General features: G+C 36.8%; 1 protein-coding gene across 2 annotated transcripts; it reads left to right on the top strand.

Annotated features, from left to right (window-relative positions):
* The first annotated feature begins 828 nt into the window (after positions 1–828).
* On the top strand, positions 829–15,320 carry tars3 (threonyl-tRNA synthetase 3). Of its 2 annotated transcripts, none has more exons than XM_044135554.1 (19): positions 829–1,168; positions 2,147–2,233; positions 2,646–2,833; positions 2,911–3,034; positions 3,959–4,083; positions 4,314–4,431; positions 4,583–4,647; positions 4,740–4,818; positions 4,996–5,142; positions 7,352–7,450; positions 9,091–9,257; positions 9,354–9,516; positions 10,934–11,071; positions 11,427–11,504; positions 11,591–11,691; positions 12,697–12,801; positions 13,106–13,178; positions 13,284–13,398; positions 14,490–15,320. In XM_044135554.1, the coding sequence occupies exons 1-19, from the start codon at positions 848–850 to the stop codon at positions 14,636–14,638; spliced, it is 2,442 nt and encodes an 813-aa protein (XP_043991489.1). In that variant the 5' UTR covers positions 829–847; the 3' UTR covers positions 14,639–15,320. The 2 variants fall into 2 exon arrangements, with proteins under 2 accessions (XP_043991489.1, XP_043991480.1); XM_044135545.1 differs by having other exon boundaries at positions 835–1,168; positions 2,144–2,233.
* Positions 15,321–15,723: the final 403 nt, after the last annotated feature.

Here is a 15,723-nt window from a genome sequence, read left to right as displayed (position 1 = left end):
TATCTATCTATCTATCTATCTATCTATCTATCTATCTATCTATCTATCTATCTATCTATCTATCTATCTATCTATCTATCTATCTATCTATCTATCTATCTATCTATCTATCTATCTATCTATCTATCTATCTATCTATCTATCTATCTATCTGTCTGTCTGTCTGTCTGTCTATCTATCTATCTATCTATCTATCTATCTATCTATCTATCTATCTATCTATCTATCTATCTATCTATCTATCTATCTATCTATCTATCTATCTATCTATCTATTCCTATGAATTTAGATGAGAATATTTACTGATAAACTATGTGATCACATTTTTTACACAGATTGTTCAATGTAATAAAAAGGCAGTCACCAGAGATTCATTAGCCTGTTCTCTAAATGCTGTACCATTCAACTCATTGCTCTCTAGTATTCAAGGTTTAAACATTTCTGCAAAGCGCAACAAAATTCAATTCAATTATATATAAACCAAATCAATGATACAATGTCCCCACACCTAAAAGGGGCCAATTTGTAGGTATCTAACATTTTGGCTTATTTTTGCCTTGGAGCGCTCTCAGATGTTAGATGCTTTTTATTCATTTATGTAAGGATCGTGAATACTCTAAAACTACTGCAGTCGGTATTTTCTTTGAATTTGTAATATTTTGGCAAAAAATATTAATTTTTCAATTTAATTTTCACAGACTTTCTGAATAAATATTAACTATTTTTTGCTTTGTAGACAGTAGCATATGTGCCGCTGCCCAGGCACGTTATTTTAATTTTTCAAGCAAGTCTTTTATTTTTCCCGGATCCTTGCCGGATGTAAGACGTCATCAGTGGTCATTTAAAGATGTCGCACTGCTTGGTTGCACGTTTAAGCGCCCAGGAGGAGCAGATTCGGCTTCTCACCACTGAAATCTCCTCTCTCCGGGACGGACTCAACGGCGGGGCTGACCGCGCCGGGGTTGCTTCTGTAAGTCCGGAGCTCGAAAACCTGCGGGCGGAGAATGAGAAGCTCAGATACCGGTTGCTGCACCTCCGGAGGGGTCTGCAGGCTGAGCTGGAGATGGAGGAGGCGCTGGGAAGGAAACAACCAGAAGCACAGTGTGGCAAAACCCCGGAGAGGAATACCGTAAAACCACAACAAACAGACAGCCGAGCTGATAACAGGGTAATAATAATTACTGAAATGTTATAGTTGGATTAATTATTTGGAACATAGAATAAAAGATGGATCAGTTGCAGTTGCAAATGGATCAGGCCCGAGCGGGCCTGAATAGGTCACACAACCCCACGTCCACAGACAGCTGTCCCACTCAGTTACTGTGTTTGTGTAGAATGATTGCACTGTAGCGCCTAATGCTGTTGGTTCAGGCTTGTCCATCATGAACACCTACATTGTGAGTGAAACTGTTCCGGGTGAATTAAACCATACAATAATAGAGTCACGTGTTTAAAAAAAAAACAAAAATAATAATAAAATTTTTTTAAAAAGACGTGTGGTTTCTAAGCAGGGACTTTGGCTTTTTTCCCAATTCAAAAAGATGCATGTTGTGTTAATTGTTTTGTCCTAATTGCTCTGAGGTAATTGTCACGTCTCGCCAATGACCATTGGAGATAGCAAATGCCAGAGGCATTCAAAATGCCTTTCTTCAAAATTCGTAGATTTTATTTTTATTTATTTTTTATTTTTTTATTTTTATTTTTTTACAAAATTGATTTCTAACACAAACTAATGGATGAAGTTGAAAAAGTAATTTCTCTCACTTTCAAACCTGAGAAAGTATATCCACACCTTCACTTTTTTCAGACATGGCTATTGCTGCAGTGTTTACTTTAGATATTCTCCAATCTTATTGTCTCCTTTAAGTAAGGCTTAAATGAGACAACAATACTTAAATAAGTATTTAAGTTTAAATACTTAGGAAGATACTTAAGTATTTACCCACTTAAGTATTTACAAATGTAAAGGAGACTTACTTTAAATTCTTAAAGTATTACTTTAAGTGTTTAAATACTTAAAGTGTTTAAACACTTAAAGTCTCCTTTAAGTGTTTAAACAGACCTTGGTCAACTTATATTTTGTTTTAGTTATAAATAATTTTTGCTTAATTGGTTTCAAAACCAATTTTGTTCTCCTCATTAGCAGGTGCCAATCCCAGACAACAAACCCCGTGAGAAAAACAAGAAGGAGAAGAAGCAGGATAAAGGACGAGTGGATGGAGGAACGAAGGAGGTAAATCTTACTGGATCATAGTTATTTTCTAACAGCAAGTTATTTTATGTGAAATATACTTGCTAACTTATTAATTTTGCTTACTTGCGAGTGAATATTATTTGGTATTAGACATATTATCTCTTTGGCATCAATGCCTGTTGAGTTTAGAAAAAGACAAATGTGAGAATGCCATTAATAAATCATGTCCACAGTCGAGGTGGGAGACGATAACGGTACATGGTCTGTCCAATGGACAGGACCATTTACTGTAAAATCTAGGATCAACTTCTTCCCTCCAATGGAATGAAGTTGAACCATAAAGATATTAGTTTTATCTTACCAACTTGTATATATGTAATTAATTTCAGGCAGTTTTTTGACACTGATTGCAATTTTTTCTTTTTCTCGTTTGCATTTATTCCTTGTGAAGCTGAATCCATGTCCTCCGTATGTTACCGAGCGCCTCAGCCTCTACGAGGAGCTAAAGAAGGAGAGTGATGCCCTGCTGGCGAGGAAGGCTGCAGAAAGTAAACCCATTATTGTTGAGTTGACAGATGGGCAAAAGGTACCAGGGAAGTCTTGGGTTACAACACCGTATCAGATAGCCTCTGATATCAGGTAATCTTTTCTTTTATTGACAGTGACATAAATATGGATGTGTCTTTTCTGAGGGTGTTCTGTATTTGGTCTTTCAGCCAAGGCCTGGCCGACAGTGCCGTGATCTCTCGTGTTAACGGAGAGCTCTGGGATCTGGACAGACCTCTTGAGCAGGATTGCTCTCTTGAGATCTTGCGCTTTGATAATGAAGATGCTCAAGCTGTGAGTGCAAAAAAAAAAACTTGCGGTGAATCAGTTAAATCTACCTTCAGTCCTTCTTTTTTTAACTTTCTGCTTTACAATAGTATGACAACACCCAAACCATTCTTTCAAATTTCATAAGAACAGATAACAGGAGAGATTCAATTGAAATTAAACAGATTTTCAATTATGCAATACATTTCTTGGTTGTTCTGATGTAAACCAACCAAGAAGATTTATGTAAGAGTTCATCGTTTCTTTTCAGAAAATTTAGGCCAATCCAAATTTGATTTTGTAAATAGTTTCCTGCATTTCAGGACTGTTCAGTCAGTAGTTTAAGACAAATAAAAGCTTTCATTTGTCAGCTGGTCATATGTTTAGCCCTTAAATTATTTAAGATTGCTTTCGCATATTAAGCTACATCTAACAGATTTGAACATTGGTTTTTATTTAGGGGGAAAAAAAGAGAAATGGGACATGATGGGATAGAAAGACCTTAATCACAAGATGTTTACTAAAGAGATTTAAAAAAATTTTAAATCAATTCTATTGGAAAGGACAATTCAACAAAAAAAAGTATAAAGTTTTATGAAAAGAAGCACTTTATCATCAAAGCTGCTTTATATGAAAGCAGCTTTGATTCCTGATGTGCAGGAATTACTAAGTTTATAGAATTTATTTGAATGACACATTGAGAGAAGGTCTTATGAAGAGATGAAACCAAACAAGCAAATTAAGAGGTTTAATAATAATAAAACTGTTTCTGTATGAAACAAATTTGAGTGTTGCTGTAAAAGAGAGGTTTACATACTGTTCCTTCTCAGACTGATAATGATTTTTAAAAAAAATTTTTTTTAGATATTTACTTTAAATATTTTTTTAACTTTATATATCTTTTTATATCCTTTATAACTGGCTCTCCATGTATCTTAATTTTACCTTTAGGTGTACTGGCACTCCAGCGCTCACATCCTGGGGGAAGCCATGGAGCGTTTCTATGGAGGCTGTTTGTGTTACGGCCCCCCGATAGAGAATGGTTTCTACTACGACATGTTCCTAGAGGGACAGAAGTAAGTACTCTTTAACTGTCTGCATTTTGCCAAGTTCACATTGAACTTGTAGAAAAATATGATATTTAACGTATATTTTTAAACTTGCCAATTCAACAACATTTGTAGCCCTATTATACGACCAGAGTCCAAATACAAGATCACTCTGCTGATGGATATAAACTGAAATGTCGGAACAATACTGAACTTGAACTCTGGGTAAATGACCTGGATGTGTTTGGTGTTTCCAGGTCAGTGTCCAGCACAGAGTTTGGAGACTTGGAGGCTTTGTGCAAGAGTGTGGTGAAAGAGAAACAGCCTTTTGAGAGACTTGAAATCAGTAAAGAGACACTGCTAAAAATGTTTAAAGTAAGTATTTAGTTAGGGTGGATGTTTCCTCCCGGCTTAGTTCAGGGGAAAAAGATTATCTAGGCTACATGTATCAATTTAGGCACAAAAGCTTTGAATGCTTTTTTTTTAAAGCTTGGTGTTTTTCATCAAAAGCCTTTTCTCTCTCCAGTACAACAAATTCAAGTGTCGCATTCTGAATGAGAAAGTTACCACCCCGACTACAACAGTCTACAGGCAAGTCCTTATTTCCAAATTAGAAAACAATTAGTCATTTTAAATCCATGTATTTATGCAGTCATTTACGACGACTGGTGAATATTTTCCAGATGTGGGCCCTTGATTGACTTATGCAGAGGCCCTCATGTCAGACACACAGGGAAGATCAAGGCAATGAAGATATACAAGGTGAGTGGAAATAGCAGAGTTGGTATAGAGTCGTTGTTGTTGGGTTTTTTAAAAGATACAGAACTTGTTCACATGTTGTCATATTGTAGCCACATGTTTGGATTTTAGTGATATATTTTGAGGTGGAAGTACATTTCAGATCTTTTTTTTGTTTTTTTACTTTGTGTCTGTCATCAGAACTCCTCCACCTACTGGGAGGGCCGTTCGGACATGGAGACTCTGCAGAGAATCTACGGGATTTCTTTCCCAGACTCAAAGATGCTGAAGGAGTGGGAACGGTTTCAAGAGGAGGCCAAGACTAGAGACCACAGAAAGATTGGCAAAGTGAGTCAGTCCATGCATACCTGTTTTAGCCCTCTCAGCAGGTAGCGACATAAAATTAGAGATGATTCTCGCTCTGCAATTATACTACCAACATAATTGCTGAAGCATCTTCTACACATAGCAGTCTTTGTCGGTGGGTTTTTTTTTGTAGATGTGTCAAAGAACTTTAAACCACATCTCACAGAAAAACATTTATTTAAGCTTTTTTCCTTTACCTCCACTAGTTTACCATTAGTGAGACAATACAGTTCCCTTCATATCCAAATCTGCTTCCTGTCATAAACCAGCTGGGGGCGCTGTGCTGCTTCATCCAGATATTTAGGACATCTGTGAATCGTCCTGTCACCCCATCTGGTTACTCTGCATGAAGGATGCAGACGGCAGCTCCTCAGTCAGCACGTTATCATAACGGTTCGTATTAAACGTGAGTTTCAACATAATGTAAAAAGGTTCCATGTTGGGTTAAAGATTTTGCTCAGTGGCACGTTTCTCAGCTTTCATTTAGGGCAATGCATCACAACTCAAAGAGCCTCCAGCTACCTTCTGTTTTATAAAAACGTAGCAGGTTAGAGTAACTTAGATTTATGACAGTTAAGTTACTCTATCATTATACTTTATCTATTATAACTGAAATGTTCCTCTAAAGGAAGGTCTTTTTCGGTCATATCCATTGAATGATCTCTAACAGAAGAAGCAGGGAGATTTGTGTTTACTTTGGATTTCTCAGAAATATTTATATTTTGACTAAAGATGATAAAAGATTAATTTACTTTGTGTTTTTTTTCTTTTCTTGATTTAAAATAAATTAGTCTACAATAGCTACTGTAGAAGAAAATGTTTGTCAAGGGAACTGAACATTAAAACATTATTAAACTGAGTATAATCTAAGCTTTATGAAGAATTGATGTGATTCTTGAAAGTCCTTTGATAGAAACTTTACAAGTTTGCTTTTATTATGTCAATCTGAGAGGGAAGGAGGAAAAAGGCAGGAGGAATTGACAAATTCACCTTTTGATTTGTCACCTTTCAACATCAAAACCACCAAAGAAATTCCTACTGTTGGTCTGATGAGCTCTTTATTGTCATGGAACCGACCCACATTTCTTTTCATGCAGTTCTGGGACCTCCTGCTGAAGGGAGAGTTGCCTTTCCAACTCCAACAGTAATTTTCTGGCCCAAACAATGAGAAATCATGGTGGTTCCTTATTTTGGATTCAAAATTGGCCTTATTATAAAATAAAGTGACTAAGTGATGCTGGACATGAGTGCAGGAAGTTGAAACATAGTGAAGAATAAGATTTGAGCAGAGCATTGTCTTTGACTTATGAGTTTCTTGATTTTTTTTTTTCTGTCAGAACCCAGATTGTCTCTAAATATAATGAATTAGACCACTATCAGCTTTCCAAAACTTTCTTTGGACTGGAGAGACAAAAAATGTAAATAAGCTCTGATTGTAGTCATAGTGACCTGAATAGTTATCGCCAAAACGAGTGATATTTTTTACATTAACAATTTCAAACGCATCATCATTCCAATGAATAAAAGAGCTGTCACATTCACAATTTAACACATTAATCAATGTTTAAAGTTATGATAAATTATGAATTGGCTTTCAGAAAAAAGTATGAGCCTTAGACATGTATTGACAGGCATTCAAATGTTCAGAAATATATTTTTTACTTAACAAAACTGTTGAAAATATAAATAGATTAATATTTTATTGAGATTTTGGAACATCGCCTGCATGAAATAGTTATTTTGGCTGAACCTGAGAGTCCAGAACGACTTGGTTAGGGACTAATACTTGTGCTCAACATTCATGTACTTGTGCCCAACATTCATGTACAAGTGGACTATTAGAAGCCTAGCTGAGTTTTTTTTATTTTTTTTATATTAATCTTTAAGAACCTGATATACCGTACGTGCCAAAATACAATCTGACACTCTGTTGAAATACCTGGAAGTGGTGCAAGATGTCACCATCTGGGAGCCTAATTGATCAAATCAGAGGGCCTTGTGATTGTTATCGCTGTGCTCAATTTGTTCCTGCTCGCTTCAATAAGAATGGTTGACCCTGCTCTCCAGCTGGGAGATCACCTTGATGTGTGATGATTGGATTGCTCCCTGCTGCGTATGAAAGAGTTTCTCATTGGCTTAGACCTGCAGATGAGAAGTTATTAAAAAGTAATTTCCTCTGTCTCCCTCACAGGATCAGGAGCTGTTCTTCTTCCACGATCTCAGCCCCGGCAGCTGCTTCTTCATGCCACGCGGTGCCTACATCTACAACACGCTCACAGAGTTCATCAGGGTACGACTGGTTCAATCAGCAACTCCGGTTGTTTCTTTCAAAACAATCATTGCCTTTTAAAGCTCTCGGAGTCCCCTGTGAAGTTGCTCTGTTCACATCCTCAGACTCTCATTTAGTTTACATGAAAGTTTTTCCTTAAAAAATTTCTCTCTGCTTCTGCTGTAGGCAGCAATTATCATTTTAAAACTGAAGCTCTGCAGGGGGGGCTGTAACACAGAAACACACTTCGTCTGAGTTCAGGAGATTCAGGCTATACTTAACATTTCCAGTGGGCTTGAGGTGATTGCCACTTCACTACAATACAGACCACTTTGCTAGCAGCAACTGAATATTTGTGGTCAGTTTTATAAGTTTAAATTTGCAGCTGGAAATGGGAAAGTCTTCACACCAACTTGATTGCTGCAGGTTGTTTCAACTGTGATGAAAGCTTTGCAAAGTGTTTTATTTATTTATTTATTTTCATCTATTCAGTGAGTGGCAAGCTGGAATTAATGCTGCGTCTTGCAGAGTATTCATACATTTTTGTTTAACATGTTGCCATATTAGACCAAAAGGCTTTAATGTATTTAATTGAAAACAAACACAAAGTAGTGAATAATTATGAGGTGGGAGGAAAAGAATATATGATTTTCAATTTTTTTTATCAGAAATGAAAGTCTAAAGTACAAAGTGCTTTTTTGAGATTGCAATCATATTAAGGCAGCTGGTTGTGCAAGATTTTATTTAGGGGTATTTGAGTGAATTTGGTTGAAGAAAATCCAAACTTTTCATGTTTTTATTTTTAAAAAAGCCTTATTTTTATTTCACAAGTATCCACTATTTTGTTGGTTTATTAGCCTTATTTATAGCAAACCCATCCCTGAGACTTGTGTTGTGTAGAGTGTGAAAAATGTGGATAGGTCTAAGGAGTGTGAATATTTTTTCAAGGCTCTTTAAATATGTTCCAGTGAGTTGCAGAAACACGAAGGTATCCTCAGTTTGCAGCCGAACATCTAACTTTGTAATTGAAACTTTGGTCTCCAGAGCAACGTTGGTGGACTTTATTGACTCTGCAGGGATCTCTGACGTCTTTGCAAAGTTGAGTTGACATCTCCAAGGTTTTCACAGCAGGCTGCACACACCCCCGGGCCCGGCCATGCACATAGGCTCCACAGAATTGGTGCAAGATCATTATCACATCACCCGAGCCAGTTCTCACTCTGAAACTATGCATTCCGCATTCCCTTAAATACACGTTTTCAGAACATGTAGACAGAACTCTTTTGGAAATGAAGCTCATACACATGACTGATGGCAGCCGTTTGTCGAATAATGTGCTCTTTTTCTGCTAAAAATAATTATTCAGAAAAAGCTGACTCGGTGTGCGTTCTCTCACTACCTCCTTTATGTTTTTCACAGTTTCACATGTTCACAGAAATCTTTTCCACCGGCCTTCAACTGTTGGCAGCAAAACGGATCTACAGGCTGTTACAGGTTTCTCTTCGGGGCAAAAATATGGATAAACAAAACGGATGAGACACTGTTTTTGTTGCAGTGGCCGGGGGTTTCAAGCCAAAAGTTGTGGCTTATTTCCTCTCAGGGAAGTACCTGTGCAGTCCATCTGGAACGTTTAGCCTTATGTGGTTTTCTTGTTTATCCAGGACGAATACTGGAGAAGAGGCTTTCAGGAAGTCGCCTCCCCCAACATCTACAACAGCAAGCTGTGGGAGACATCTGGCCACTGGCAGCACTACAGTGAAAACATGTTTTCATTCCCTGTGGAAGATGACATCTTTGCACTGAAGCCAATGAACTGCCCCGGCCACTGGTAAATTTAGAACGTCTCCCGGCGGTTTGCACATGAAAACCTTTCACAGGTTTGTTGCACAGTTTGATTTGCTTCTTTCTGGTTTGGCTGCCACAGCTTGATGTTCAGCCACAGGCCTCGCTCGTGGCGAGAGCTTCCCTTGAGGCTGGCAGATTTCGGGGTCCTGCACAGGAACGAGCTGTCAGGAACGCTGACTGGTCTGACCCGAGTGCGGCGCTTCCAGCAGGATGATGCTCACATTTTCTGCGTGATGGATCAGGTTAGATCTGCAATCCAACCTTCAACTTTATTGTGTGCGACAGAATAAATTAGTGAAATGGTATCATCAAAAAGTTAGCAAAATATCTATCCTCTAAACTACAAATAGTTTAGAGCAGGGGTCTCAAACTCCAGTCCTCGAGGGCCGCAGTCCTGCAACTTTTAGATGTGCCTCTGCTGCACCCCACCTGAATAGAATAATTAAGGCTCTGGAGAACTGATCTACACAAGGTGGAGGTAATTAAGCCATTTCATTCCAGTGTTTTGTACCTGTGGCACATCTAAAAACTGCAGGACTGCGGCCCTCGAGGACTGCAGTTTGAGACCCCTGGTTTAGAGGATAGTAATATCCCCATCATATCCCCCTATTATGCCATGAAGGGGGATATTAGTCCCCCTTTGTAACTATTATATTTTATCATTGAGAAATGCAGGTTGAACCTTTAGTTCTGACATATATCCTAAATAAACTGGGTATTAGTTTTAATATTAGATTTTTGAACATCCATCCATCCATCCATCCATCTTCTTCCGCTTATCCGGGGTTGGGTCGTGGGGGTAGCAGCTTCAGAAGGGAGGCCCAGACTTCCCTCTCCCCATCCACTTGAACATCTCCTACAAATATTTTAATGCCAAAATACTCACATAATCAATCATAATCATCAATCATAATCTATATCATTATTAATCTTTGTTTAGTTAGAATCAGATATTTATGTAAACAAAATATTTTCCAATGCCAACAGGTATTAGAATGTTGTTCATCTTAAGCAAAAAGAAGAAAAAGCAAAAACAGGAAATGCAGTGTAATTTATACTTTGTGAAACATTATTGCACTAAATTTAAAGACATGAGTATATTTACACTCTGGCTTGTCATCAGTATAGTAACTATTTTTGAAAATGGATATACTTATAAAAAGTTTGCAGTTGTCAAGCAGCTATATAACAAGTAACATATATTTTGTTAGTAGGGTCACATTCAATAAATTAGAATACACATTCCAATGAGGCTTGTTTGTGAGATTAAAGTACCTTTGGAAAAGGAGAACCTTAAGCAGGTTTTAAACTTACATTTTACTTATCCATATTTGTATAATAGTTGCTTTTTATTAGTCAAATTGTTTTATTAGCTGTAAGCAGAAAGTAATTATAATAAATAAATGGTTACATGTTTTGCTTATTTTGATCATGGTTTCTGAAGAACTGCTCAATTTATCAAGTTATTTAAACCAGTTTTTAAAATATGTTCTTGAGGATCAGAGCAAACTGGCAGGGACAGCTGTATGAAATGCAAACTTATTAATGGAAAATTGAGTGGAAGGAAAAGGTTTGGTAGGGTTTTAGTTTTTTGATGTTGGTCAGATAAATTCACTGTACCATGAGCGTCTCATTTTATTTATTTTTTTTTTAATACAGATTGAATCAGAAATGAAGGGTTGTCTGGACTTCCTCCGCTGTGTTTACGATGTGTTCGGATTCTCCTTCCAGCTTTATTTATCAACCCGTCCAGAAAAGTATCTGGGTGACATAGCTGTGTGGAACCAGGCTGAGAAGGTAAACTGTGGTGTGCATCGTGATTACACATTGAAATAAATGAAAGAGGGAACTGATCTAATTTTTGTCGTCTTCGCTGTGATAAATTTAGATAAATAATTTCTCCTTCTGAGATTTGGTTCACTGTCACCTATGTGATCATCTAATAGTATCACATCTGTGAGTCATGTCAAATTCCTTGAATTTCTGTAGGCGGTGTTTTCAGCAAGTCATTACTCATATGTTTTATTTGGATTACAAATGTACAGTTTTGTTATATAATTTGATATTAAGCAGGACAGACTGAACGTCCAGTCGTGTTCCTGCTTGTTGCATTTACTAATAGTCTCTGCAACACATGTTTCATGTTTGACAGCAACTTGAAAACAGCCTGAATGAGTTTGGGGAGCCATGGAAACTCAACCCTGGAGACGGAGCTTTTTATGGACCCAAGGCCAGGCAGTATTTGCTCATAACCTCCTGGCAAACGCAGGATCGGCTCGATTCTGAGGGTCTGCTATTCTTTTTCTACCGTTGCAGATTGACATTAAGATCAAAGACGCGATTGGACGCTACCACCAGTGTGCCACCATTCAGCTGGACTTCCAGCTGCCTATTCGCTTCAATCTGACCTTTGTGGGGTGAGTCAGCTAATCAGAATGCTGCTGAGTCTGGGTGCTGTTTTGCACCAAAGCCAAGCAAACAAGACATGTGTGCAAATTAGAGTTTTTCATCATGAAGGAATTTGAATAAATATTTAAAGAGAGGAAAAAGATGCAGATACTCTGCAGCAGCAGCTCTTTGAACTCTTAAGTATTTATAGCTTTTGGATTGATTTATTCATTCTAACTTTGTGTAATGCTAATAAGCTTCTTTAAGTTAGGGTAAAATTGAAGCTTAAAACGGTTTAGCAATCTAACTCTTCTTAAAACTTAACCAGCTTCTCAGGACTTTAAAGAAATTATTCAAAATGTGAAATAATTGAACTTTAATCAATAGGGGTAAGGCTTGGTAGAAATGGAAAAAGACCAAGATAAATAATAATAAATAATAAAATATTCTTCTCAATAGAGAGTAAATCTAAACAAACTATCCTAGTAGATAAAATAAAAATTTTTATGACCTTAAATATTTTTTAAATTCATGATTCCAAACAAATAATCATGCTGAAAAACTAAAACAAGTCCAATCAGATTTTAATAAAATTGTAGTTATAGTTTATTGTGTATTATTTCTAAGGGTTTTCTTTTCTAATTAACATAATAAGTAACATAATATCAGAACTCGCATTGACAGATATGTAAACATTTTTGAAACTAACACTTCAGCCATAAAATTATTCATGTTTTGAAGATTGTTCAACTCTCTCAGGTTCTTGTGGGAAAGTGTAAGAGATTCTTGTTTTAAAGTCAGATCTCTGAATGTAGAAAGTCAAATTGTTGTGTTTGTATTATCCATCTCTGTCGCTGTAATGAAAATAAATAAAATCTGAACTGTCACAATCCAAGAAAAAAAACATCAGATTAATCATAAAACTTACAGAAGAGTTTATAAAGCTGAATGTGCACATCACAGTCAAAATCTTATCCAGACTTTTTTCTTTTCCTGTTTCCACCTCACTTTCTGTTGTTTTCCTGTGATAACAGAAAGGATGGGGATGACAAAGCGCGGCCAGTCATCATCCATCGTGCCATCTTGGGCTCAGTGGAAAGGATGATTGCCATTCTCACAGAGAACTATGCAGGAAAATGGTGAGCTGAATCCCTGTTGCTCAAGCCCTTAAATCACAATCCATAATGTCAAATGCATACGTGTGATGAATTAGATGTTTTCCTCTTATTGTGGGTGTTTTTATGTTCCAGTCTAATTGTACGCTTGCTTTTAATTACATGCCTTTGTGTTGGACAGCAGCACAATTCTCTCACTCTCATCATTCCCACTACAGTGATTTCAGCCTTTTAACTTTTGGTTTTTGAAGAGGTTGGGTTGACTGGCGTGCTTGTTAGCTTAACACTACATGAGGATCTTCACAACCCATCTGTGTCTCTTCAACAGGCCTCTGTGGCTCTCTCCACGACAGGTGATGTTGGTGCCCATCAACCCCTCCTGTGAGGATTACGCCAACAAGGTGCGTGTTCTATTTCCCAAAATAGACACCGCTGTGTCACTGAAAGGTGTCATATGTTTGTACAGCATGCTGCTGATTACATTAAGTGGTATTTTTCTCTGTCAGGTGTGCAAGCAGTTCACAGAAGCCGGTTTCATGGCAGACGCTGATCTGGACTCTGGCTGCCTCTTGAACAAGAAAATCCGAAACGCTCAGTTGGCTCAATATAATTTCATCCTGGGTGAGGAATTGTGATGCCAAATTTAATTTATTAGTGAAGGTGTAACAAATCTAATTAGTTTTATATTTCAGTTTCATATTTATAGAGCAGCAGTTCTCTAACTTGATTTGTTGGGAAGGTTGTTGCTTCCATCTTGGAGAACTAACAATATTTTTTATAGATTTAGATTTTAAGTGAGTACAGTATGGGCAGCCAAATAATTTATGGTAACTTCAGGTGAACTTAAATTGGTTTATGCTACATTTTAATGTAAGCAGAAGATGAAATCTCACTTTTAACATCTGACAACCCCATCCTTCTAATGTGATCACTTTTTCAAAAGATACGTAGAAAAATTAAAACTATACAATCTGTAGTAAAACGGATACAATTTGTATTAGGGGTGAAACAATTAATCGGATAAATTGTGATGAATAGAGAATTGAAATTACTGTCAACTAATTTGCTAATTGATTAATTGTTAACTGGAGTAGATAGATTCAGAACAAATTAATCAGAACAGTAATTAAGCCAAAATTGTATAAATAGTTATACATTTTACATTTAAAATTTAAAAGTAATTTTTCTCCTATTAAGCACTTTTTGCTACAAATTCGTTGAGTGGGTAATTCAACAGGTTAGCCCTACGCTTTACTGATGTGAAGGGGAAAAAAAGGGTTTTTCACATGTTGATGTTAGAAGTTATTTGTATCTGCAGCTGCATTGAATTGTTTATTTGCATCTTTTAATGTATTTCTAGTTTTGCGTAAAAAAGGCTCAAATAAAAAAATCTACAGAATGTTCCAATTTTTTTTTTATCTGACTAATCATCAGAATAATTGATAGATTAATCAACAACTAAAATAATCGCTAGTTGCTTGCAGCTCTAGTTTTTTTTTTTTCCCATTGCACAGCTGTTTAGAAAAGAACCATGAGTTGTTGAGTGAGTCAAAAGAAACGTCCCTAATTACAGTCACAGTTCAAGCCGAATGGTCGCTCAAGCTGGCCAACCACCCACAGTTGTTGAAGCCACCAATACAAAGCCGGGACTGTGTTAGGGTAGCTGTACTCGTGGTGTCATGTCAAGCTGTTGTCGTCTCGTGTCTTGGCAGTTGTCGGGGAGAAAGAGAAGATGACTAACAGCGTAAATGTGCGCACGAGAGACAACAAGGTCCACGGAGAACTGCCGGTGTCTGAGGTGATGGCTCGCTTGACCCTGCTTAAACAATCCCGCTGTCGAAATGCAGAAGAAGAATTTTGATGTAGATGGGCAAAGCAAAGCAAATTTTGTCCTTCAGTTACCTGATGCACAGCAGTTGAGTTAGAGGAACTGTGAATAGGCAGATGATGGCATGTGTGTAGATGGATTTTGTAAAGTCATAAATGTGAAGTGGACACAAATGGATCGTAATCTTGTGCAAGTGCATTTTAATGAATGGGGCTGTAGAAAAAAAAAGTAAATTTCCATGTGATTGTCAGTGAGCTCTGGAGGGGAAAATCTGGTTTTTGGGTCTGAATATCAAATAATTTCCTAGCGGTCTAAATCAGTTAGAAGGAAACTGAACTGATAACTGAGAGTGTAAGATCGCTATGATCATTAAAATGATGTGAAAGTGACACCTATTCTCACAAAGATCCTCCCTCATGGGGAGGGGGGGATCTGAAATAAAAGGAAAAAAATCTGCAAAATGTGTTGTCTCTTCACTTTTCATTCACAATTTACTGTCTCTTATTCAGTCTTCCAGGCATTTTCTATTTGGCAGTAATTGTTAATATTATTCTGTGTGATGTGAAAGACCATAATTACATTACATGTTAATTTGTAAGGTCAGGAACATACCAGTGTCAGATTGTAAAATATATTTCTATTTTAGTTGTTACACATGATTGTGCTACTGTCTAAATAAAAGGAGCCCAATGGTGAGATTTACCATTTAATTGCATTTAACTCTTTCTATTGTTTTAAAAAAAGTAATTGTATTTTGTTTTCTGTTTTTAATAATGTAAAGATTTGAACATTTCGTTTTGCTCTACAATTGACCCCGACATCTGATTGGTTAACCTATTCACACAAATCACTCTTTTCTGTGCCAGCTTCTTGTCCCACCCACTGAGTTTAATGTTTAAGGCCGACAAAATTAACTAAAAATTAAAGCCTGACCTAAAATACTTACATAATCATAATCATACTTAAACTGTGATAATGAAATTGCAACGAAATATTTTTGTTTTTAATTAATTTAATTACATTTAATGTCTGTATGTAAATAATTATCTATGTTAATATCTATTTACTGAGTTATTCACGCATTCATACACTATCATTGAAAAAGATTCCTTCAGAGT

The sequence above is a fragment of the Gambusia affinis genome, linkage group LG02, assembly GCF_019740435.1.
Source record: "Gambusia affinis linkage group LG02, SWU_Gaff_1.0, whole genome shotgun sequence".
In the NCBI taxonomy this organism is placed as follows: domain Eukaryota; kingdom Metazoa; phylum Chordata; class Actinopteri; order Cyprinodontiformes; family Poeciliidae; genus Gambusia; species Gambusia affinis.
The sequence above is the reverse complement of the archived record's forward strand: the minus strand, read 5'-3'. Positions and strand labels throughout refer to the sequence as shown.

Bases quoted from the DNA above. Each gene is read 5' to 3' on its own strand.
- tars3 (XM_044135545.1), top strand. From the start codon at position 848: ATGTCGCACTGCTTGGTTGCACGTTTAAGCGCCCAGGAGGAGCAGATT. The intron at 1,169-2,143 runs GTAATAATAATT...TCTCCTCATTAG, and splicing joins ACAGCCGAGCTGATAACAGG to CAGGTGCCAATCCCAGACAA. The intron at 7,451-9,090 runs GTACGACTGGTT...TTGTTTATCCAG, and splicing joins CGCTCACAGAGTTCATCAGG to GACGAATACTGGAGAAGAGG.